At 46.8% G+C, this 26,331-nt stretch overlaps 2 protein-coding genes across 6 annotated transcripts in view; both read left to right on the forward strand.

Moving 5' to 3' along the window:
• Window positions 1-19,247, forward strand: part of ccser1 (coiled-coil serine-rich protein 1) — an 88,909-nt gene extending 69,662 nt beyond the window's left edge. For 2 of the 5 annotated variants that reach the window (XM_029259445.1, XM_029259447.1), the window contains exon 10: window positions 16,097-19,246. In XM_029259445.1, the coding sequence (XP_029115278.1) occupies window positions 16,097-16,573 (477 nt within the window). In that variant the 3' untranslated portion in view covers window positions 16,574-19,246. Of the gene's footprint in view, window positions 1-1,231; window positions 1,278-16,096 lie in introns of all 5 variants that reach the window. The other 3 variants (XM_018758445.2, XM_029259448.1, XM_029259446.1) reach the window with 3 other exon arrangements.
• A 6,127-nt stretch (window positions 19,248-25,374) lies between these two features.
• Window positions 25,375-26,331, forward strand: part of grid2 (glutamate receptor, ionotropic, delta 2) — a 351,265-nt gene continuing 350,308 nt past the window's right edge. Inside the window, exon 1 of the mRNA XM_029259349.1 lies at window positions 25,375-25,430. The gene's annotated coding sequence lies outside the window, so the exon portion shown is untranslated. The remainder of the gene's footprint in view (window positions 25,431-26,331) is intronic.

Consider the following 26,331-nt stretch of genomic DNA (forward strand, 5'->3'; position numbering starts at 1 on the left):
CCTTTGCGATTTGATTCCTACCTTAGTGCCTCCATTCCCATCCTCACAGTCTCCTGTTGTGTCTGACTCCTCCTTGTTTGCCTCTGGTCCCCCTGCTCAGCTCTTTCCCCCTGCCTGTGTACACATGTCCTGGTCAGTATCAGTCTCATTCCTTCGGTGCGATGTTCTCCTCTTCCATTCCTCTCCTCGCCATCCTTCCTCAGTGAGCCCTAGGCATCTTGCAATGCTTGGGAGAGGCTCTTGAGCTGAATTTGATCTCTGTCTTATTAAACTGCTAGAGTCATTTAAAGTCATAAAAGTCATTTAAAGCAGAAGTTGCTCGTTAAAAATGATTTCACGTTTGCAGTTATAATAACAGCGTTTCTTCTGTGTCGTTGTTCATCAGTCTGTGCTGGGAGACCATTCTTCTATATTAATTTAATTTCTGTCCCTCTTCCTTAGCGCTCTGCCTGAGTGCGTCATGCACATTCACTCATGTACACAACTATTCAATGGAAAGAATGGCAAGTGTTTGGCTATATTGGTCAGTCAGGAGTAAGCTGTAACATTTTCAATTAAGGAAATCCAATAAACCTGGTCAAGTTCTCCATTACTCACAGTGTTCACAAATTAAGAAAAGTTGGCGCACTTGGAGGAACGCCGTAAAAGGGGCATCAAAAGTTACAAACGGATTGACTGACTTTCAGAAATTGTAACGTTTTAATAGAACACTATACAGCAAAGTTATGAGAGGTTTCCTCTTGGGTGTAACTTCTGCTTTAAGATACTATATCAGTACTGATACATGCAAATTACTAGAATTAATGCAGTATGTCTCTGTAGTTTGGATCCATCGTTTTGGCTATTCTCCCAGCATGCACTGCAGTTCTGCACAAATACTTTTAATGGTCCCTCCAAACCTTAATTCCTGGTAAAGTTCAGGAGAGCATTTAATAAAGTCTTAATTGGCCTTAATTAACAACATTCTGCCTCAATTGGTCCTCTCATTAGTTCTCTGAGTCTCACATCAGCGCCCTTTAGAACAGCTAGTGCAGGTCAGACATACAGCAACACCATCCTTTCCAGATTTGTGCAGAGACCCTCGCCTGCTGGGGGGAGAGTCAGTCACAGTGGGTGTGCATGGCTAAAAAGCATCGAAGCATTTTTCTGGTGTTCATCTTGTGCCTACCTCCGCCATATTCATCCCATCTTTCCATGTTGTTGTGTCTCTTTGTCCCTTTCATATACACAGTAACTGCCCCCGATGGAGGCGGCGTGTGGCAGAAGCCCTGGTGCAGGTAGGTGCCTTTTATGCATCACCTCACACCATGTGGGTGAGACTGCCACAAATTGGGGTGGACCAGGTCAGCTGATCTGCTACCCACCCTCAATAAAGAATTGTTCATCTTGATTTTGGGGGAAAAAGAATCTGCTTTCCATTTGTGATTGGTCACCGTATGTCATCATAACATTGTCATTTGTCAGGTTTTGGTCTCTCACTATGTAGTCTGACGACTTTCTCCTTCCTCTCTTTCGACACAGTTTTGGGTAGGTCATCTTTATCTCCCTGTGTAGGGTGGGGAAGTTAGACTCTTTTCTTATTGATCGGCCATCCGTTTCTTGCTCTCTGGTTAGTGTTGGGTACATCAATTGTCTCTTGCTCCGCTTCTTCCTCTCTTGGGGTAGAATGGAGAGTTTCCATCTCTGTCTGCTTAGTGTGTGGTCACTTGCTTCGGTGCCTTCCTGAGAGCAGCCTTGGCACACCAAGTATTTGCAACTCTGCTCATTGCTGGGAATTTATCATGCTGGCTCTTGTATTTCCTGCCTTAATTCACCCTTAACTTGATTCACGTTGCAGTGTCTTTCTCGGTGTGGTTCACTTTCTCTGTCTCCTCTTTGTTATCTCTGCTCCCAGCGCTGTTAGGAATGGGACATCTGTTTCATTAAGTCAGGAAGGAAGCCTTGGGGGGCCTGGGGTGCTTGTGCTAGCCCAGAAAGGTTGCCAAGGTTCATCCTTCGTTGAACCCAGTAAAGCTTTGCTCCAGCTTCATGTCTGCTGAAAGGTGGACCAAAACACCTGGCAACTCTTACTATCTCCTCATGGCATGCCCTGGAAGGTCTAGACCCCCCCCCCCCCACTTCTTTTATTTATCCCCGGTCAGCTCCACACAGTCTGGCAACCATAAGCATAAGGTGCAAGTACATGTCTGGCAACACTGTAATCGAGCATGGAACAGGCACAAAACATTGACTGTCATGTGTAATAGAGTTTCCCATATGAAAAGGGAGGAGGTGTTTTTGCCTGTAGTGCAGTTGGTGCTGCGTGGGTGTGCGGGTGACAGAGATGGATATCTCGACAAGCACCGAAAGCCGAGGAGAATGCCGCTTGCGTTTTTAATCTAAAATCATATGTACATCACTCCTCTTCCTCTCATTCCAGATGCCTCACACCAGGTGAGGTTCACTAGCCTAATACCTAAGGAACTTGTGCGCAAAGATTGGAAGGGCCTTGAAAGATCAGCCCTGTTTTCTTCAGAAAAGAAGCGAGTAAAAGTTGTGGCTTTGTGTGAAAGGAACATCGTATACACAGCCATACTACATAAAATATCATAATCAAGTGTCTATAAGTGACTGCTGCTGTTGGGCTGGTTCATTAGAGAATGAGCGAGGTTGAAGATGTGCTGTGCCAAAATACGTGAAGGGACGTACTGGACTGATGGAACCTCTTGGATGTGCAGTAGAACATCTGAGTGAAGTCATTGTAGTTGTAGCAGCGAATGAGATCATTGCATGGCAGGTGATGGTAGGTTGTACATATATTAATGTTCCATATTCTCTGACCCTGGAAGCTTGCAATACTTTTCTTGGGGATTTCCGGTACTGTATGCAAACACATTTTTATGAACATAGAGTATATGGTGCCCAACAACTTACACCCACTGGGTAAAAAGAACAAGTTCAGCACAGTTAATATACTTTAAAAAGCACATAGTTGAGATGCCATGAGCATTGTGCTTTAGTTGGTGTTAGTTGGATGAAATATACTTACATGAAGTATAAGAACAGCATATGAATACGTTCAGCTCTCATATAATGGGGTTCTGTACAGTGAAAAACCACTACAATGGCTTATGAAAATATATACCCATATTTTTTGCAATGGGCTTTTTGTTCAACGAAACGGCATTTTTGCACCGTTACGCAGTCATTTTTCTTCAACAACAGATATTTTATTCAGTGCCTATGTCTCATTTCGCGGAGCACTCAGACGCTATGCTTCTTCCATACCAAAACGGACTCTATACGTTATACTTCCTATCACATTGACAATTTCAAGCAATCACAATCCTGACAATTTGGTAAATATATCACAGATCCATTATTATTATTGTTGTTGTTAAGAACAATTTAGCTGATGCGTTTCTTCAAAGTGACTTGCAATTTTAAGCTACTTAAATGGATTTACCGATTCATACAGCATGGTGGTTTTTACTTGTATAAATTAGAGTAAATGACCTTGCTCATTGATACTACACAAGGAGCAGGGATCAAACATTTATTAGTAGCTTAGCACAGCATGTTTTACAGTGTTCTGTCCATGTACTTCAAAGAATGACAGAGGCAGTGATCTTCTGTGCGTTATATATTTATTTATAATCATGAACATTCTTGAACCAAATTAGCACAATGTCTCCATCCACGGTGTACCTTGTCTCACTCCGTTTGGTTCCTGACCTCTGTGACCCTGCAATGGACGAGTGGTTATTGAAAATGGATGAGTCAATGAAAATATAACTTCAGCAGCCAAGCTAGAAATATTTTTTCAAACATTGTAAAATATGTATTTGTTATTCAGAGAATAACTTTTTTGGTGTTTTAATTAATTTTATGCAACATTATTTATTTAAGTAGCCGATGCTTTTCTCCAAAGTGATTTACGATGTTAAGCTACTTACAGGTATTTACCCGTTTATACAGCTTGGTAATTTACTGGAGCAATTTAGGGTAAGTACCTTGCCCAAGGGTATCACAGCAGTAGGGGAGATTCAAACCAGAACCTTTTGCATTCAAATGCAGTAGCTGTAACCACTACACTATCAGCTGCCTCATGTTTTCTTGTCCAAGAGCCAATTCCCCCCCCAATAAAAAGAAAACACCCCCCTCCCTCCATAAAGAATACCAGCAATTTGACCCCTGATAAATGGAGTGTGCCTAATTGGGTGATATCACAGAACACATTTCCCTCTAAATTCATATGGGGAATGGGTGTACTTGTGTCTTTCGATGGGGCAAAAAAAGAGGGCAGCATGCATCTCAAAGTTGGTGCATAACCTGGACCGGTGATAAAATTGTGGTTGGTAAAATTCCAGGGCAGGGGGTCAGCTCCTCTTCCTGAGGAATCTGCTTCACTTGAACCATTGTTCTTTTAGCTGCTTTAGAATCAATGGCGCTGGTGTAATAAAATAATAAGAAGACTCTACGTGAGCATTTCTTTGCTGCCGCACCTCCAGGCGCTGAAGGTGAACGCAGATGTTTCTGGCCAGCCGAGATGTGTAACTCCAGCAGCCTCCGGCTCCGAAGGCACTCTGCAAAGTCAACTCATTTCCTCTGACACGTGTGCCTCACCTGCCCCTCCCTTCCCTCTTCAAAAAAAAAACAATTTCAATGGCGTTGCTGTTAATTTTGTCCAATTCCCTCAACTCATTAAGTGGTCGATTCAGAACGAGGTGATACATTTATCAAAGGACAAATGAGTTGGAATGTCGTAACAGGTACGAATGTGCTGCCATAAATTACCACAAGAGGCGTGTATATAGTACAAATGCAGATAAGAATTTTCTGCAACAAGATATTTTGTAATTGTGTGGTTGAGATAAAATGTAATTACCGTTATTATATTATAATAAGAAATAATTATGAATATGCAGTTGTGATAGGCTTTATGGCTTGTACTGATTACTAAATTGGTTTTGGATCTCAATTTAACAGTTGTTTCCGTTTTGCCAAAACGGTCTGCCAAAACATGGTATGTGTGGCAGTAATTTATATTTACATTACATTTATTCATTTTGCAGACTCTTTTCTCCAAAGCAACTTACATCTCAGAGAAATACAGTTTGTGCATTACATTAGGAGAAAGAGACAGTTGCAGACATATCATTAAGTAAACTTAGTTTGTTTCTTTCCACTTGATGCACCACTGTTCATCGCTGGAGTAGGTGCACAAAACTCAGAATAGACGAATCCTGATCACCCTCTTACAAATTTTTTTTTTTTTAATTTATTTAAAGGTGCACAAACATTTGCATACAATACAGGAGTGGTGGCTGTGTAAAGACTTATCTGGGAATGATCATAATGTTAGGGTGCATCATCATTTACACCATACATGAGCTTGAGAGATCATGGGCGAAATGGCTCTGGAAAAGGTGAGTTTTCAGACCCTTCTTGAATGTACACAGAGTTTCAGCAGTCCTGAGTGAGAGGGGGGAGGTCTTTCCACCACAACGGAGCCAGAACTAATTCCAGAAGTAATTCCACAGGGCTTGCCCTGTCTGTGTCGGCTTTAACTTTTATCGATGGCCCTTTTATCCAAATCACAACCCTTTAGACAGCTGAGAAAGTCCAGCTGACTGTTGTTCGAAGGGTAGCACAACAGCTCCCCTCACATGTTTGGACCTGCGACCTTTTGATCACAAGTCAACCTCCTGTCACTATGATATTGCGATTTTGTTCACTTTTCCAGCCAAAGTGTAGCCATGCTTAAGGCGCTGGCACAGGAAGCTCTGAGAAAGGTTGTTCTTCCATGGTAGATCCTCCTAATGGGACACAGAGGAGTGGTGTTTCAGACAACCTGCTGGGATTGGTCCTCGTTGAAGCCTGTGGCAAGCAGTTCCTGTCCTGTCGCTCCCTGGGGGGCCTGGCGTCCATCGCACCTTTATTCCTGTCCTGGTGACATTGAGATATTTTGGTCCTAAGCGTGAAGGACAGAAACCACTACCTTGACATTAATAGCTTTGGAGAGAGCCCTATACTTAATTAATTTGATGCGTATTTGATCAGATTGGCCCCTTGTGAGCCCTGTCGAGTTGTGAGTCAGAGCCTCTTTGGGTTTGGACATTTTTCCCCAGTTTTCTCTCTCTATGATGGGACTTCCTAGGTAGTGATGTCATCAAGGGTCACATTACGTAGCATGCGCAGCCCTTTAAGGGTCGATTTAAACTCACTGACTGCATTTCACCATTAGTGGGGAAATGAACCGATGAGATGCACAGGCAGCTGTGCTGTGATGTTGAGGGACCCTGTGGATTAAAACGCCTGAGGTTGTTCCCCAGTGCGATGATGTGAGCTAGCGCTAAGCCTGCTAGCATGTGTTCTCTTATTAAACAGGCCCAATTAGCCAACATAATCATTTTAACATGAATCATTTCTTAGAATCATAATGTAGCTAATCAATTTTAGGAGTTTAGAAGGAATTGACATGGGTCATTAATTTTAGTTTGATTTTGCCGGCCAAGCAGCGAGTTGGAATGAATAGGCAACACATTTGGTGAACTCAGTTGAGATAGACAAGTACGAGACATTTATAGGAAATTTGTCAGAAAGTAAAGTTGACTTGCAAAGTCTAGTTCTGTAGATGATCCATAAGTTAGTCTCCTGTATTGTGCAAAGTGATTATAAAAACAAGGCATCCAGGTGGATTTCCATATGCATGTGGTAATGTGTTTCGCAAAATGACACTTAAGTGCAGCGTTCCAAGTCACTGAGCTGTATATACCTCTGAAAAAAGGAAAGGAATTTTCAGACATTTTTGCAGAAGTTTTTGAAAAAGAACACGCCACACACTGTGATTTGCTCAAGTCCCCCAACCCCCCCCTCCCCCGACACACTCCGCCTTGCCCGCAGGAAAAACGATTTTCATGAACTCTTCCAAATGGAGGGTGGTGTTGCTCGGCAACCAAAAGTCACATGCTAACAGTGTGAAGATCGGCAGTTCTGACCTGTCCGTGAAGCCTGCGAGAAGGATACTCCACCCATTGATGCTGTTCGATGTATGGTGATGTCACTGAAACAAAAAGGCAGAGCTTCTTACTCTACATACAATGACTGGGGATGGATCTGAATTCTTGTGCTTTATAGCTCTCTGTGGTTCACTGCTGTCTGAGGGGAAGGAACTGGAGGGGTGATCATCTTGCCGATGAGCTTGATTAGTTCCTGGGTTCTTCAGGGGTTCCAGTCCAGGCTTGCCTGCAATTTCCTATGGTGGTTCGCTCCTCAGCCAGTTATGTGTAGGCATCCAGCTGGGCAGTCTCTGTCCCCCAGTGGATTGCACTGACAGGCTCTGTCCAGGCCTTTATCACACTGGCTGTCACAGCAATGCTGTCTGTCCATACGCTGCAGCCAATGAGAGCTGCGCAACAGACAGCCAAGTCGGGTACCTGTGTCCATATTGGCCCCATTAAAGAGCGCAGGCCATCTGCAGCCTCACACCCTTTGCCAGGGCCCCCAGATTGCTCCTCCATGCCCCCACCCACTGCTGAGCTGTCAGCTTACATCCCACTCGCCTCTTCCCAGCATGTGCATGTGATGCACTTGGCTCCTGGTTCAGTGTTTCCATGTATGGCATGCATAGGAAACTCACAAAAAACACTGGTACAAGCACATGTTCACTCTGCTGTGATGCATTGGCATCCCAACTTCAGCATCCCCTACTTTGACCCTAAGCTTTGTAGTACTGGCTCCTGACTCATGCAGACCTAACCGGTTAAGTAGTTATTGAAATTTCCTCCAAAATGTAACACTAACCCTAATATACCGTATGCCTTTTCAGTTCTGCCGGTGCTGTACTTATTGTGTGAGAGTTGCATTCTCTTCTTTGGGGTGATGGCTAATGTCTTTGTTTTAAAGGTTTTGAATACTTTATTAAAAATGCCCTTTGCAGAAACTGTAAAATGAGTTTCGGTAGTGGTCTGGTGCAGACATGGAAAGCCTTGACCTTTGTGGCTGCCAGTCGTCCCCTGGGGCCCAATGAGTCGGACAGATGACTCGGTTGTTCTCTAATTCTCTAATTAGGAGGATCAACTGCGGCAGAGGGTACTGCTGCTTAAACATTCCTTTGCTTTTGAAAAGAAGAAAAAAGTAAAAATAAAACCCAGAATAGGCCTGCTTTCTGCATTTATTTTCATATATCTGAATATTCATTTAGTCCTCTTCTTCTGGGTTCAGGACGGGCAATCTTGATCTCTATGCTCAACAGACATTCTGAAATGCAGCATCTTACCTGCATCTCAGAAGCATGAAGACAATTGTAAGAATGTAAGGGTATTTTCGGAAAAGCTGTATTAATTACGCTGTATTATTCTAAGTATTAGACATGTATGATGTTTTTTCCAGTGAAATTGGAAATACGTTGTCACTAAAAGGGAAATGATGGGTTATGTGCAACACGGACGTTCAGTTATTGTAATGCATTACAGCCAGAATTAGAGACGTACTGTTCTGCCGAGCACCCTAACGGAAGGCCACTGCAGTCTGCATAGCCTTCCTAAGACTGAGAGGTTTGGATGCTTGCGCAAATAATGCCGGATTTAGAAATTAATTAACCATGTGTCGATTTTTGGAATGTGGAGTGTAAATTGCTATCGATGATGGGAGGAACTTAAGATCCCAAAATATGGAGAAGAAGCACGTCAAAAGCAGGAGAGATGAGACTCATGTAATTTCAGCAAACACTGAACCTCTTTGTGAAGGAGTTTGCTGGATAGAAGCACCCCAGTCCCACTACATTACATTTATTTGACACTTTTCTCCAAAGTGACTTACAGTGTTAAGGTTACAATTATTTACCCATTTACACAGCTGGGTAATTTTACTGGAGCAATTCAGGGTAAATACCTCGCTTAAGGGTATGACAGCCAGAGGTGGGGAAATCGAACCTGCCATCTTTGGATCCAAAGGCTGTAGCTCTAACCACTACCCTACCAGCTGTCCATCACGCAAGTAGCTGCATAAAACTTTGCCAGAATATCGCTGATTCCTAATCACCTTCCTAGTAGTTTTTTTTTTTTTTTTTTTTTGAGATACTTATAAACATTTACATTACATTGACCCCAGGGATTTGGCAAGGTGACGCGAAGGACGGAACGTCTGGTACAGAACGAATGCGCTTTTTAAAGCAGATTTAGACGTGGCAGAGGGAGAAAGTAGGTGCTCCTGCTGGCAGCCCAGGAAAGTGGTAGGTAGGCGCTGAGGGCAAGGCTCTTGTTCGGCACCTGTCCAGGGACGTGCTAAGCCTCACTATCGCCCCCTGCAGCAGCTCTGTAATTTACTGCCTCCTCTGCACTAGTTTGCAGTGCTCACTTGACGTGTCATTACTGCCATCATTGCAGCACTGATCATAGCATCTTGGCACTGGTCCCCGAGTCTGTCGAAGGAATGGAGCAGCGCTGGAGTGCTGATCTTCTCCCAAGACATGCAAGTACATCATTGACATTCAGGATGCCTGTTTGACTGTTAAGGTTAGAGCTCTGGCTCTGAATACTCACAGTTTTGATTTCTCCACGGGCAACATGCAGTTTAGCCGCTCACATAAGGCACTTGTCATTGCTCGCGGTATACCCCAACATGGAATTGCTGGGCACAGTCTGGCAGACCATCCAGGAGCTTTTCGGACAGCTGTATGAAGTACTCGGACAGGCCAGGTATTCAGCAGCTCCCAGGTGCAGGCCAGTGAGCGGTCCCATCTCCGGACCCGCCCTATCCCCAGGCCCGACAGAATCGGGACACCTTGGGTTCATTATTCAAAGCAAAGTAGGGCAGGGTCTGGCGCTTTGGAGCTCTCCTGTACTCCTCCTCCTACCTCATATCCTCCTCCCATGCCTATGGGTACGCAGAACCCCACTTCGGGGAGGTGCTCGTCCCACCTGGGTCTGTACAGTGGGAGTTATCTCAGCCGTGAGGTTAACTTCTCCTTCTGCATCTTCACGTTCCTCCTTATCATCACAGAGCATGAGGCCCCGAACGGCTCCCAGCTAATGTGCACACTAATGTCCCAGTGTGTGGCAGCTGAGCCTGGGTCTCCGGAAAACATCTCAAACCATTTACTGTAACATTAACAAAAAAGAGGGAGCATGAATATTAATAAACCATTCTTTCGGAATCTGCATATTTTCTGATAGCCTTGAGGCACGCGCGGGAAGAATGTTTCGCCGACAAGTATGAGAAATGAATATGCAATGGTAACACGAAATCTTATAAGCACAAATATTCTGTGCTTCCATGTTTTGGTCCAGATGAGCCCACCCACACAGTCTGTGTTCAGCTCTCTGCAGGATATTGTGCTCCTATGCTCTGGAAGGGCAAGGCTCTGGGAATTGTCGACACCGCTGTCTTGGGCGCTCTAAATAGGCCCCGCTTTTAAGTAAAATGCAGCATGTCGCACCTTAGCAGTTCCTCAAGCCACAGCAGCTTGGTCCTCTGTTATCATTTTGGTACTTTTATTATGAATGATTGCGTCCAATTGTAGCGTCAGTTCACTACCGTGAAAACTGTGGTGGCGAGTTTTAAATGATGAATATGAATATGAATATGCATGGACTGAGAAGCTGAGCTTGCAGGTTTTAAGTTTCACAGCTGTGCGGGCGCCCCAGAAAGTGATGTTGCGCTCGGTCACTCCGGTTAACGCGCACGCCACTATTATTTACAGTTTGTCTTTTGCAGAGATGGCACGTTACTGAGAATGCGGAACTCTCGGTAGGAGGCAAAGGATCGCGGGAATGCGTCCTTAGGATGGCCCTGTGCAGCGTGATGCTTGAAGCGGAGCTTGATGGGCAATGAGAAAGGTCGCGGGCTCTGGCTCCAGCTTCTGTGGGCCTTATCAGCAGTCTCTTCAGGTTGTAGAAGGGGATGATGGGTATAATGTGGTCCAGCCCTTTTCTACCGCCTGGGGTCAGTGGGGGAGTGGGAGCCAAACCAGCCACGCCAGCCAGGCACCGAAACCCAAGCAGTTTCAGACAGGCGTCTGGGAGGACAGTCTTTCTCCATTATTTAGTGGCTTAGCAGCTGCTTTTACTGATGTAGCTCATAATTTCATTTTTTTCTTTTGACTGGATATTTTAAAGTTTAGAACAGCATGCCAGTGGGGAGAATAATGTATTTAAGGTCCTTTAACAACTGCATCACCTACTAGGTCTTCCAACAGTAGCCTTCCAGACTTTGTAACATGCACTAGGTGAGCTCCAGTGGCCGTGAAGGTCATAGATGTCAAGTACTGCTGCCTGCTGCATCGGTCCTGTTGCCGGGACACCTGCGCCCACAACCAAACGGTTGCCGATGCACTAAGCAGCGGTTGGACCACCGAGTGCCGTTCACATACCATTAGATCTGCAGTAAAGCACAACGTCAATTTGCTGATGCCTTATGTTCTTCTTCATGAGGAGGCAAAGATATCTTTCAGTTAATGTGCTCCTGTGCAGCAGCGAACACCATTGCCTGCTCCAGCGCTATCATTGCCATCATTGCATTGTTGCCAGTCCGACGCATCCGCAAGAACGATAATGGCAGCAATTTTCGGGAACTAATGAAAATACGCCGTTATAGGATTTGCGCTGTTGTAATAGTTTGGTCAAATCACGAGTGGCTCCCATTTCTTGACACATACTAATGTGTAAAAATAGGACATTCAGTGGAAGCTTTTAGGAGATTAATACGGGAGTGAAGAATGTCGACTAATTTTAATGAAATCCACTACAATCTTATTTCATACAGTTTCCTTTTTTTCCTGATGGGTTTAAATGAAGATGCTTCATCAGAAGAAAAAAAAAAAAAAAAAAACGAGAAATTTTTTTACCAGATTTAATAAGTTATCGTGTGCACATCCTAATTTAGATTTGATGTGGCTGCTGGCACAACATGAATGTGAGCTTCTGTGAGCATCAGCTTCAGCCCCCCCAGTGGTGCATCGGGTCTCTGGGGCAGCGGGTGAAGTGGGAGGAGCTGGACTCTAGACCAGGAGGCTGCTGGTTCAGTTCTCCGAAGGAAGAGAGTGCCATTGTACTCTTAATACTTGGCCTGAACTGCTTCTGCGAAAATCCAGCTGTGTAAGTGGGTCAGTTGATGAAGTTGTGAGGAGCTCAAGTTGTTTTGCATTTACTGAGTGCATACGCAAAGTAAATTTGTGATATGCAATACTTGCATAGGCAAAGTAAATTGATAATGTAAGAGGTAAGCTACTGCTAGATTGCTGAACAATGCCCCCCACTCACTTTGTGCTACTGGCCCCTCGTCTGGGGCACCGAGGGGCTGATGCTGTGCCTGGATGGTCGGCTTGTGATGCTCCAGCCAATTACGACATCCATCACAGTATGGCACGTTTACTGTGATTGCTGACGTGATATTCCCACTTTCTTTTAAGCCTAACGTAAATTTCTTCTGCCTTGTGCATATTATTTATGTGTACATGCTTGCGTGTAACATTTGCCATCGATTGTTAATGGGCAGCAGTGGAGATGTCTCTAGCTTTTTTCCAGAAATGGAAACATTTTGATAAAACCAAGGACTTTTTCCTCTCACAGCTCCAGTGCTTTGCATGTAATTGAATTGTGTGATGACAGCTGAATTGTGACACACTGGCACACCTGTCATGTCACATGCTGATGTGTCACCTCTGCAAACGTTTGGGTCAGTGCGGGGTGCCGTCAAGGCCTTTTACACTACCCCAGGCATATGAGAGATGCTGGGGATGTGTTCTAGACCTCTGCTGTAAGCACTGCAAGGCAGCAGTGCCCCGAGCAGACGAGATCTACGTACCCCGCCTCCATTTCTCATTCTCTTCTCATTGTTTATCTACGGCTGCTTCCATCAGAGTGAGCGCGCAAGCGGGGTCAAGGTAGCACGCGTTCGGACAGGAGCGCGTAGGGTGCAAAAAGAACCTGCTTCTCTGATCTCAGCTCAGCCGGTTCCCCACAGTGGATCCAGTAAAACCCCTCCACTAATGCAGATTTCTTTCAGCCCAATAACATTTATCTGCTTAGCAGAACTTATCCAGAATAGGCTGTAGCTGAGAGTCAGACATATCTGACCGTTAACCTGGCTGGACGTTTATGGGGGAAGTGGATGTGCTTAAACTCTCGATCAAGGTATTTACCCTGAATTATAAATGTTAAGCGTCATGTAAATGTCACATAGGCATCGGCTAAATGATGGTTAATAGTTGTAATGGTATTGGTCTACTGTTTGTGACTGAAACTGCAGTTACTGTGGTAGGACTTGAATCTACAATGCTTTGGCACTGCCTGTTGCCTTTTATGCTCTCTGTGAAGCAGTCTGTGCAACAGTAGAAAAGTGTGGCGGCGCCGTGACCCAGTCGGTTGGTTATCTGTTTCGGGGCGTTAAACCCAGGCTTTGCGAGCAGGGCCCTGGGAGAAGCAGTGTTGGTGAAAAGCGGGAACTGGTCTTGGGGCTCCCAGCGCCCCCCTGCACACGCTGCCCTCGCCACCTTCGCCTTGTTTCTATTTCCACATTGGTTGGGGTTCGGAAGTGCGTGCAAATCCAGGAGACGCAAAGGCGGGAGTGAATTACTCATTCCTTCTCTCACATTTTTATGACATCTCTTTCTGTCTCTGAGCAATGTTGCATAATAACAAAAGGCTTGAAATTTAAAAGTTTTTTTTTTTTTTTTGTTTTTTTTTGTTTTTGCCTATTTCCCCCGCTTTTTCCTTTCATAATAAATGCAGGTATAAAAAAAGCTGGAACTCAATACTTTTATTGCAGTCATTTGATGAACATTTTTTTCCTGTCTTTTGAAGGAGAGTTCTTCAGCATCCTTTTAGTTTTCATTGTTTTGAAAAGTCATACTGACAGCGAAAAGGAACGCGCTGCTTTAACGTGTGCGTGTGTGTCCCTTTCGGAGGCGCGGGGGCTCTGTCATCAGCTGTGAGGGTTGCCCATTCCTGTTTTCGCACAGAAAGAGGCAATTGGTCTCTCCCACAAGAGCATGGACCGCGTTTAGCGCAATGTCATGCTGCGGCTCCGTGTAGGTGTGTTGCGCTGTTCCGGGCGAAAGAAGCCGAAACTGGCTTCTGTAACACTCTATATAACAAGCCTGCGGGTTTTGAAAAAGTGGTGGAAGAAAAGCTATTACTGGCTGTTGTGTTTTTTTTTTTCCCTCCCCCCCTCCCTTAAAAGAGCCAAAGCGGAAGGGGTTGTTCATTGGTGATCAATCTCCCTTTTCTTTCTTTCTTTCTTTCTTTCTTTCTCTCCCATGTCCCCCCTTTCTTCCACACCTCCTCACACTGCTGCATCTCCACAGTTGCACCCTGCTCTCCATATCCACCACCTGCCATCTTCCCCTTGCTGCCCTCTTCAAACGCTCTCCTCCCCACATCTGCCCGCTCGCATGGCCCCAGCTCGCTCCCTCCATCCCTCTGGCTTTCTCCATCATGCCCTATTTTGCCTCCACCTCGTCTGCACTTCCCATTCATCACATCCCTCGAGCTGCGGAGCCTCCAGCCCATGGCTCCCGGCCTCTGCTCCCCGCAGGCCTCACTTCACCGAGTGCAGTACAGCGTCATGGAAACTGGGTCCGGGGTATTAATGCTCCCAGCGCAGAATGAGGCCAGGCTATTCCAGTCGCCTTGGCTGATTGATAGTATTGGTTCATGAAGCAGCAGAAGCGAGCGTGCTCCTCTGTGTATACGCAGACGCATTTCTGATACACCGTGGAGGTTCTTAATGTCAGCAGGATAATGAATAGCTGAATACTGTACAAATGCTAATGAAAGAGCGGCGGTTGCGATCACTTCTGAATGTGGTCAGGGGATGATACTGCACTTTCTCCTCAGTATCGTTAACTCACTCATTCACACTCTCTGGATGTATTTAGAAGGTTATTTTTATGTTGCTGTTCCTTAACAATGTTCAGACTGGGTTTCTTAATGCTCAGTTCATCTACGTGCAGCCAGTGTTGTATTGCACCTCTCTCTCGCACAATAGCCATTCTTTTCCGTAAAAAATATAAATGTTTGATACCACGAAACAAAGATACATTTCTTATGCAACTACTTTCTACTAGGAGTTATGATAAGGCATGCGGTTTTACTTTTATCCACTTTACTTTGAGGTTTGTTTACTTTATCCATTTTTTATACTGTTGTATCATTGAAATGTATTAACCTTTTTTTTCTATTTCTCAATAAACCGAATGCCGAAGACAAATCGTCATTGTCTTTTCTGTACATGCTGAATGATGGTGTTAGCATGTAGGTTTAATAAGCTTTAAATAATACCAATAGATAAATAAAAGGATCTTTTTTATCTCAAAACCCTCTCCTCTCAGACTGCCTGAGAGTGGGGACAGGGTCTCGACCGAGAGCGAGAGTGGACTGTGCTTTCTCCGTAATGTTTCAAGGTCGCTGTTATCAGACTTCGTATCCAGATGTCTTCTAGTTAACCATAATGACTGGTGAGCAGACAGCGCACTGCACCTCCACCTGAACCAATTCACAGGTCTTTTCTCAGCCAGATGATTGATGGGTTCTAACTACTGGAATGCTTTTTGCGTTCCGGTTTTCCTGAGTATTGCGTCCTTCCCTTTAATCACAGTTCTGCTGTACTAAGGTTTCCACAAAGTGGGAAGTGGGTTTGCGCTGCAAGAACTTAGTTTGTCAATTTAGTTCTAAGTTTTAATCTTACATAAAGAAGTCTTCACATATTGGGTGGATGAATGGCTGTAGAGAGAACTTTTCCATATCAGGGACTTTTTTTTTTTTTTTTAATAAAAATGTCAGTTGGAACCTGCAATTCCAACGACTTGATATGACAATGGCCCAGGATTATGTTCCCTTCACAGGATGAGGCTGACGTGTTTCTCTCCTGCTCTCTTTCCCTCCCCATCGCTCAGCCTCTCTGGATCTCATGCTGTGCAAACATACATATATCGAGAATGATTTTAAAGGTTAATATCCATCTGTCCATCCATTAACTGGTTGTTCAGTGCAGGGTACCAGTGGCCCAAAGCCTGTTCTAGCAGAGGCTGCAAGATGTTGTACCACCAGTTATTCCATTTCCTGCTCTGTGTTTTCAGTTGAGTCTGAGTGTGTGTGTGTGTGTGTTTCCACAGGCCGCCAACCCCAGTCAAGCTCCAAGCTACAGCAGCAGCCTGAGGGAGCGGAGGTTAACGCGCTCTCTCGCGGCCGACCGCACAGGAACCGCAACGCCAGCAGCAGCCTGCGAGGACAGAAAGTGCCCCGTCCTGGCGAGGGACCCTGTGGGGTTGCCATGGGAAACAAGCTGCGCACGAAAGGGTCCGGATGGCCCCACCAGCCAGATCCCACGCGCGGTGGCCGGCAGCAGCTCAAGCCTGCCAGGCCGGGGGAGCCCCTCGCGGGCCAGCCTGTCATCGGACAGCGAGCGAGGCCCCCGCAGCGAACGCAGTGCCGCGCCCCGCCAGTCTCCAGCCACGTCCTCCTTCACCGGCCGCTTGGGGCAGCCCCCCCGCGGGCCGCTCTCCCTGCACATGTACAGCCGTAAGAACGTCTTCCTGCAGCACTCGCTACACACGGCCGAGCTGCAGGCCCTGGCCCAGCAGGACAGCTGAGGGGCCATGTGGTGTCCAGGCCCGCAGAGGAGCCCCGAGGGCTTTGGCTTCCTGCCACAATAAGGAAACGCGCATCTCTCCGAAAGCCTCACGCTTGGAAACTGCCAATACTTCACATCTCCCTTGGACCTCCTGGTTCCTTGGGACAGAAAGCAGCAGGACGATAAACTTTTAAACAAAGTGTCTTAACTCCAGACGTTCCAGTTCAGATGTTTAATACAGCAGTGAAACATAGACCTCAAGTTTTGTTCTGAATGCACCAAGCGCAAGGTCCCCTGGAAGAAAGCCTTACAAAGTACACTCCTCTGCTCTTTGTGAAGTTCCTCCTGACTACAGAGCTGACTGACAGAACACCGGTTTGTGTTCTGCATTCAGAGGACTGAAGAACACGCACACGCGTGACGACTCGTTAGGCCCCGAACACGTGTGGAGCCTCTCAAAAGTGCGTCCTTTCAAACGGCGCTGCTCTGTCACTACGTTCCCTCCCATCCAGCGCAGAAAACTACAGCATGTCTCATATCTTCGACACTGGAAAGAATGACAAAAGACTGGCTGTAGCTGTAATCCATCTTTTTTTGTTCTTCACTTCAGAGCACCAGTGACTTAGACGTCTTGTTGCACCAGCGGCCACATTACGCACATTATGGTTTTGCCAAGAACATTTTCACCATCCAGAATTTGCCAAAAACGGAGCCAGTTGCCTTTTTAGCACGACTGAGCGCTCGAGCCGACTTCCCGTCCTATGTACAGATCCCTTCTAGCAATATAGGACATTTAACTGCATGCTTTGAAATGACAAATTACATCTCATAGGGGCTCTTTTTTATACACAGAAGGAAGGGAGAAGAAAATGCTTTTCCATGGTGTTTTATGAAGAACTACCATACATCACCCTCTAATTTCCTTGACTTTTTATGAAGGACAGAGACGTTTGCTCCGTCCACATGCTGGTACAGTGCCATTTGTAAGAATCCAGCGCTATTCTTTTACTCTGACTGTTTAGCAGAGCCGAAAGGTCGTCGGTTCTGGGACGCTGCTGCCTTGGAGTACTGACACTAGCAGACCCAGACCTGTGAGAGCACCCCAGGACCACAGCGAGTTAGTTTTTGTACTTACTGGTGAGCGCGTAGAAACCGCGAGGTGTTTCCTCTGAAGGAAGTTCACTGCAATTTATTGATTTGATTGTAAACTACTAGTGATCAATAGGTCATCCAGAACTGTCAAGGGTGGGGCTCTTCGTGGGTGCCAGTGTGTGTCTACATGTACACATTGTACTCCTGTGACTCCTTACCCTGCTCCTTGTATCCACATGGTCGGGTGAAAGTGGTGCACGGTGCAGAGGAGCAGAACAAAAGGACGCTTGGAGGTGAAGGAAACCCTGAAGAGCCTGTGCTCACCCCACCCCCGCTACGGGTCACCTCCCTGCGGTCCACTGCTCCACTTTCCCCATCTGCAGGGAGCGCCAGTCTCTCTCAGCTCACTCCAACTCCCCCCCCCTCCCATTTGGATGGTGAAAAATCACGCACCGACATCATGGTGGAATGAATAACGCACTGGCATGTGTCCTGTCATTGATGTGTCCTTAATCGTTTTGATGTCTCATCAGATGGTTGCAGTATGAGATCATAGACAGAGGAGCTGTCTCTGCTCATGTCCCTGTTCACACTCCTCTCTCCTGCCCTTGTTCTTCCTGTTTCTGCCCTTATCTGTACCATTGTCCCCGAACGTGATCCTGGTTGAACTCCACCCTTGTACTTTCCCTTATCCCTATCATCTGTCTATCTCCGTCCACCTTCTTGCCTTTTCCTGTCCCTGTTCTTTGAGCCATTTATTTGTGCTCCCTCCCATTCATCTGCCCCTTCTCCCACTCCTGCTCATGTCCCTGCTTCCATTCTTGTCCACTTCCCTGACATTGTGATGCTACGTTTAGAGCAAATGGCTTCCTCACCTCAACAGCTGGAGATGAACCCAGGACTGTCCCTACAGGAGTCATTATAAACCCTGATTGTAGAACACTAACTGATTAGGACCACAAGTCAAAGTTGTTTTTCAAACTGGACTGCTGCACTAGGAAAGCTGTCTGCCGTGCTCATCGAAGTTGGGACGACACGGGAGTGTCCTTGTTCATCACACGGTGCAACCACATGCCCTTTCCGTTCACTCGTCCACTGCGGTATCATTGGCGTAACTGGTGACACACGGGACCAGGCTGTCACCGAGAAGGGATCAAAGGGGGGCTACAGTCGGGTCGATCTTTTCCGGAACTCTGAGCGGACTGTATTCCTCCAGGATTAAACGGAAAGATCGGCGGTCTTCAACGCACATTGATGCAGTTTCTTCTAGAGTTCACTTGAGTCCCGAGCTTAGCATTATTTATTAGCTTTGCTGTATTTATATTGTCACATATTTGTGAAGGACCATCTGTTGCGCTCCATGTCTTATTTTTGCTATTGTTTTGCACCTTGTGTTAAAGACAACTAATGGATTTTGAGATCATAACTTGTGTTATGTGTTCTATACTGTATAAATGGGATGGGGGCACAAAACAGTAAAGAATCAAATGTACATGCATATATTTATTTTAAATTGCACACAGCTGTCTGTGTGTTAAGTCCTCATGATTGTGATTTTATTGATGAAAATTTTAAATGGCTGTATTTACTTCTATTAAATAATCGTAAACTTTCCTGGTGACCTTATTTTAGTCAGAACCGCTTGGAACCACTAGTGCCGAGGCACGCCATCCTTGAAATAAGTGTCATATCAAAGACGAATGAGGACCGTGGTCACATTTGCCCTTATAAAGCCTGTCAACTTTTTCCACCAGAGGCTTTTGATCTTCCTGTGTTTATTTATAGGAAGAAGGAGCCAATTCAATTATGTGGCCCACCTGTCCATTGACATTTAAAGGCAAATATGCCAGTTGGGGATGTTGCTCACACTGTACCCTCTGTTTAAATCATCCTGCGTCAGGCCAAGTCCCTGTCTAGCTGACACTGTGCTGACCCCCAGTCAAAATACCACGCACAGCACATTGCTGGTACCTTATTTCAGCAGCCATCGTGGCTTTGCAGCTCAGACATGGAGGTGGCATCGTGGCACTCCTGCTGAGATATGGTCATGGAAATGGATCAGTGCATCCTCACACTCCCTGTGCTGGTCCTCTTGTCCCTGGCCTGGTTGCCCTCTGCAGACTCCCGTGCCTCCAGGATCCTGTTCCTCCATCAACATGTTTCCAACTGCAACAGAGTAAACGGGAGAAAGCAGGAATGCCTGTGCTGAAAGTAGTATCATTCTGCCAAAACAGGACACCTACAGCAAGTGCTTTCGCAAGAAGGGAGAAATCAGAAAGTAAGTTTTCTTGTTTATTATCTTCACGTCTCTCCGAAATCACTTTTTATGGGTAATGCCTCGGTTTTTTTTCTTAGAAACGCCCGCTGCTCTCAGTGTTTGCTTGTTGCTAAGCACCATTTGCCACATCTGAAGCAAGGATTTCACTGTGGTTTTCCAGAGAGGGAACGGTACATCTTCTGGTTTTGCTGAGCGAAGACCGGGATGCAGTACGTCGAGGCCTCTTGTCCACCTTCTTAGCAGAGAAACACCGTCTACAAGCCAGAACCCCAGTCCTCAAACGGAAGCTCCCACCCTGTTCTGGGGGAACGAAGGGTAAGACGGTGCAGGAACCAATCAGATGCTGAGACAGTAATGTGGTCCTTAACCTTTTCTAGGCCATGTTCCCCTCTAAGAATCCGAGGAAGGCGAAGGACCCTTCTTAGAAACACGTCTATAAATAAATTCACAAGAAATATTTTGCTCAATTTACCACACTGAAACTTGATTACCTTCACACAGAATTTTGCAATAAACGATATTACCATAGTATAATTTTTCATTTTAGCTTTATTTAGTTACTGTTATTTTCAATGCAATCCTGGCATTCGCAGACCTCCAAAGGGTCCAAGGACCCTAGGGTAAGAACATGCTGCAGCCAGTGAAATTTGGGATCCAATCAGAGGCTGCGGCCAGTAATGTACAGGAGCCAATCAGATGACTGGGTTTACAATATGATGTCCGTTGAAGACAGCAGGCAGTGGTGGTCCTCTAATGGTTCAAATCGTTCACTTTTTCTCTTGCTTTGTGGAGCTGCTAACGTCAGTGCGACGTTCTGGTTACGCTGCACTCAGTGAAGATGCTGTAGTCTAATAGGCTGCAGTGAGGTTCCATATTTAGCCGGATTCTCAGATGTATCTTCCGGAGCCGCAGGGCCAGGAGCAGGTCGCCCCGGGGCTAATTAAAACACGGAGCCCACTGTGCTTATGCTGGCCCCAGGCACTCCGTCCAGCAAGCAGAGATGCCCAGCGCCCATGCCTGTCCCTGACATGCTGGCATTCTGATGCACCCGCAACTGCCAAGCACAGCGTGCCGTGCCAGTGCCCGTTACCTGCGGGAAGCTGCCGTCCGTCACTCATGGCAGTCAGCTGGGGAGGGGCAGCGCTGCTCTTCTTCTGTCCAGCACTTGCAAATGGTGGCCTTCCACACTGTGGGTTAGGGAGCCATTTTTGCTCTTCGTTTTCTTTTTTCCAGCCTGCCGAGAGAGTCCCGCTTAATTTCTTTTTGACTCCCTTTGGAAAATAACCTGTGCTCTGCTATGTGAGAAAGCTGCTCATGAGCACGCGGCCGTAAATAAAGCTCGATTAATGAGATATCGCTGCCGCCACTAGCGATGTCGTATTTACTCCCCTGCAAGTAGTGCTGCAGCTGATGAAGGTGGCAATGAGGATGCTTATGATTGTTGCAGCATTTGCATGGATGGAGTTCCTGCAGCTGGATGCAAACAGCTTTCCCTGAATTGCCCCAGAAGAAGCTTCCCTGCTGCAAGTGGGTAAATAGTGAGCAGCTGCAAGCCAAACATTGTACGTTGCGTTGGACAAGCTAAGTAATGCTCAACTGTAATACTAGCTCGACATTTATTTTTATTTTTTTTTATATAACACAATCTACCCACTTCACAGAATTTCTACACTTCCTGCGCCGAAGAACAACTCCAAGCACTCAAACCTGCAGCCATCACTTTCAGCACCGTGGCTGGTTGTTGCACCTAGTGCCATCGTGAAGTCTACACTGCCTCCCTTGCATTCCCTGCAACTTCCACCTGCGGCACATATGCTAAACCTTTTCTGTAGGAGGGAGAGGGTTGCTCTGTGAGCACCATCAGCCCGCTGCATCTCCTTTTTCTGCCCAGGCAATTTCCCATCGGGCCGAGCCCTGGCCCAAGCCCCGGAGAGCCCTTATCTCCTGGACCTGCCTGCCTCGCGTCGCCTGCGATGGCAAACAAACTCACTTATTATTCCTGGTCTGATGGCTCCGCTGTCAACCACAGTTTGACAGTACTAAACTGCGAGGTGTGTGTGTGCGTGCGTGTATGTGTGTTTGCATGCCTGTGCGTGTTTGCAGTGAAACTGTGCTCCCGAGCGCAGCCTCATTTGCTTTGGGATTAGCAGACAGATTTTCAGAGAGGACAAAGAACCCCATCGCCCCACCTTTGCCGGTCTCCTTGTGTCCCTGTTATGCAATCCAGGGGTCCGCCATCTGGAGGTATGTTATTTTTGGACGACTGTGTCTAATACCAAGCAGGGCCAGACCTTACTGGGATGGTACTGTCAGGTTGTATATATAATATAAACCCACAGACACCATCAATAACCAGTATTCCCTACCTGTCAAGTCAGCCTCCCCCTCTGTATTCATTCAGACAGCAAAAAGTGTCCTTTGTGTTGTAAATCATTGTGGCAGCGCTGGTTCCGCTCACGTCAAGGACAAACGGAGAGCAGAGCTCGAGGCTGTGGTGAGGACAGTAAGGCTGAAAAATCCCCCACACCTGCGGAACTTTATTACGCTCTTTGATCGCTGTGCACTGCAGGCACCGTTTTGTCTGTTTTAAAAAAAAAAAAAAAAAAAAAAGAAAAAAAAAACAACAGACCCGCAGGCGAATCCGGATCGCTCTTTCCTGATGACCGTGTGCTTGTCCACTCCCCCCCTCTTCTCACCCGCAGGGAGATGGGGCAGGCAGCTCTTGCTCTGGACCTAAGGTCTTCTGCCACCTTGTTGACGGCGTTAGCCCACCCACGCTGTCCTCGGGAAGACCACACAGAGGCGCTGCCCCCAACATGGTCAGCAAAACACCAGGCCAGTTAAACCTACACATAACCCAGCACCATGTCTCCATGAGCAGATCACTTTGTGCACCACAGCTTGGGCAGAGAGAGCGTGGTGCCGGTTGGCTGTACTGCGGGGGAAGGGGGTGCAGCCCTGCTTGCCCTTGATAGCGGTGACCCACAGACTCCATGATTACGTTAGAACCGTGCCGCTGAGATCCAGTTCAGCCCCTATGCTGGGAAAGCTGTGTCCCACTCTGCCGTTACTGGGACCAATTAAGTTCCTGCTGCTGTTTGTTTTGACTCTACAGTTCATTTCTTTTTAAGTTGTCTTAAAAACTTTCATTTCTGTGTCAAGGCTCCAACCTCATCATGGGGGGGGAGCTCTCAGACAGGAGTGACTGACTGTCTTCCTGCCGACCTCCTCCCATCTCTGTGCCAATACATAATTGCTCTTGGGACTGAGAGCAGTTGTCTGTGTGGTTGCGGTGCTCAAGCACATGTAGCACTCGCTGCTCTGGACAGACGGACCCACCCTCGTCCAGTCCGCCATGGAGCCACCTTACATTTATTCGTTTAGCTGGTACTTTTCTCCAAAGCGACTTACAATGTTAAGGTTACAATTTTTTACCCATTTATACACCTGGGTAATTTTACTGGAGCAATTTAGGGTAAGTGCTTTTCTCAAGGGTACCGCTGCTGGAGGTGGGGATTAAACCTGCAACCTATGGATGTAAAGGCAGTGACTCTAACCATTACTCTACCAGCTGTCCTTCAGCATATTCATCTACAGACAGGTCGTTTCGGGTCACGCTGCAGAGAACAGTTCTCTAGAGACTTTCACAGGTCGTAGCGTGAGGGTTTGCGGTTCGGCGTTGTCTGGCGGGGCTTCCACGCGTGTTCACGCTTTGACGGCACGTACCGACTCACATTAATGACATCAAACGCACTCGCACAGGGACTGTGTTTTCTTTCTGAGCCCGTATCTGCAAATCTGTGCTCTGAATTCCGTGTCGGGCTCGGCTTGGCAATTTAATGAAGAGCCCCACTCGGAAAGACGACAGAATGCATAATTGAAAAAACAAATTCAGCCGGTTGTGTCTGGATCATTCCTGTTGGAGGTGTGCAGAAATTTATGGATTTAATATTTTGGATTAACAGTCATTGAGGAAGCATTTTTGTGTTGGCCATTAGCTTGTGTCAGACAGTTTTGAGAGCAGACAATTAACAAAGTTAATAGCGCCTTTGCGTTTCGCCGGATAATATTTTAATCCCTCTGCGTCTGAACATGTTGTAGTTCGATCGCTGAAGGGCTCTGCTCAGTATCGGTGGACAGAGTCTGCAGTAGAATACAGAACACAATGTCTCCAGGCTCCTTGTATCCAAATGATATTACTCTATTCTAGAGCTGTTTAGCAGACAATCACATTCCTTTTCATTCAGTCACTAACCATGATGTTCTGTAGCCATTCATGGCACCTACATTTTCTTGACACGATTCAAGTTGACTGGTGCACTTGATGAGGAGGCAGCGCTTATCTCTGAGACTTGAACCTGAAGCCTTTGGGGTCAAGCATAGTGCCCTTGATACACTGGAGAATCCTCTTGTCCCGGTGAGAAGACCTCGAGTATCCTTTCTACGTGTTGCATTGGCCACTCTGAGTGCCCACGAGTGCTTGCGGAAGGTGAAAGAGGTTAGTTAGTGTCGACGTCATGCCGGACACCAATATCTCAAGATGATTATGCTGCCGGGGTAGTGGTGCAGCATCCAGCTGTAAATCTGTAAATGGGCGTAAGAAGGTTTCTTGTGTTAGCGTATGTATAAAGTAAATGTGTCGATCTACTAAATGTTGCAGTGAAGAGGTACTGTACCGTATCTAGTGAGACCAGCTGAGAAAGAATGTGAGCAGTAGCTCGTGGGGAATGTCTGTTCTATAATATTTAACAAGAGGGCTCTATTGTCTTGAGAATCGAGCCTAAGTGCGTCATGTAACACGGGCCAAAATGGGATTCAGATCTCCAAGGGCGCCGAGTGGTGGGGTAGTGGTTTGAGATGGTGCTCTCAGGCTCCCTGTCCACCCCCCACGTCATCAGTGCAGTCCCCAGGGCAACAGGGTGACGGTGGGAGGTCCGTCAGGGACTCTGTGCTCAGACGGCTTGTGCCCTTGAAAACCTCAGTAGGCTCCTTTACAGGAAATGAGAGCATGAGTCATGAAAAAGGGAAAACATAGTTCTATTGGTTTTTTTCTGGAAGAATTACTGGCGGTTGCGCTAGAACAGCTGTTGACATTTCAGTACGTGAGAGTTACAGAAATGTCTCCTGTAACAGACTTAATGCACAGGTATTTTCTAGTGCGGCTGTCAAAAACCCGTTCAACGCACACACAAACATCTGGATCAGATGTGTGATCTTGAACGTGCCTACCAGGTGACCAGTGGCGAAGCGGCATAAATGATCCGCGGCTCGTTTTCATCCATGTGCCTTTTTTCTTATTGGTTGACGCCATCCCTTCGGCTGCTGGCCTTGGCTGCCAGCGACACGGTCAGCGGAGAAACGCGCCCAAGTGCCGCGACGGATGAGAAAGTTGCGGGGAATGACAGCACGCAGACTCCGGGAACAGGGGCTTCGGGGAAGGACTCGCGGATTATACTGTTGTCACCGCGCTCAGTGGGCTGCGGGGAACCGAATGCGTACATACGCGGTATGTACTGAAGAAAATGATGTGTGCCTACACATTATTAAATCTGTTTCTCCCGTGGCGTAGAGGGCCAAAGCGGCACAGCCAGTCTAAATTGCGTAAAGCGACGCGCGCCGCAAAGTCATTAAAATCTTGTCAGTTTGGACGTGTAGTTAACGTGGCGGAAAAGGTTAGCGCACCGTGTCGTATCGTACAAATAGAAGAGGGCCATCTGCTGCTTCTATCCGGTAGTGCAGCGGCGTCACGGTCGGCTCGGTTCAACGGCTTGACGCAGCGTAGCAGGCGGCGGCGGTGCCGGTTGCGTGTCGCTTTTTCATTTCTGCCAGACCGATGCCTTGGCTGTGTTTGCGCTCAGCTCTTGTGCAATAGCGCAGAAATCATCGGCGTTTGTTGACGGATGTTTGTTTCGAGCAGCGCCGGTACGATAAGCGGCTCCCCTCCGTCTCAGCACCGGCAGGACCCTGGACCCAGTTCCAGTTTGTGGTAGAGGACCCTAAGGAACGGTACAGTATTACACACGGTCCCAGTATCAGATCCAGCACCGGTGGCTCCCCGGACAGCTCTTGTCCGGGGTTCCGAGCTACAGGTGTATCGAACAGCTCCAGCTCCACTTCTAAGTTTCAGCACCGCCACCTGCGCGGACAGCTCCGCCTGGACATTCAGCACCCCGGGGTTCCTGGACAGTTCCGCTTTATTTCGGCACCGCCATGTCCACTGACGGCTCTCATTTCGGTTTCAGGACCACCGACGCCGCGAGGATAACCGTCACGTGAAATTCCTTCCCCCCCGACTCAACAGCATGCGCTCTCTGCTGCTTCCAGTAAGAATATATGCAATAATTGCATCATATTGAACTAAGAACTCCGTTCCTTCTGATATCAGATTGTCTGCAGAACAACTTTCC

Source organism: Scleropages formosus, chromosome 17, assembly GCF_900964775.1.
Source record: "Scleropages formosus chromosome 17, fSclFor1.1, whole genome shotgun sequence".
Classification (NCBI taxonomy): Eukaryota; Metazoa; Chordata; class Actinopteri; order Osteoglossiformes; family Osteoglossidae; genus Scleropages; species Scleropages formosus.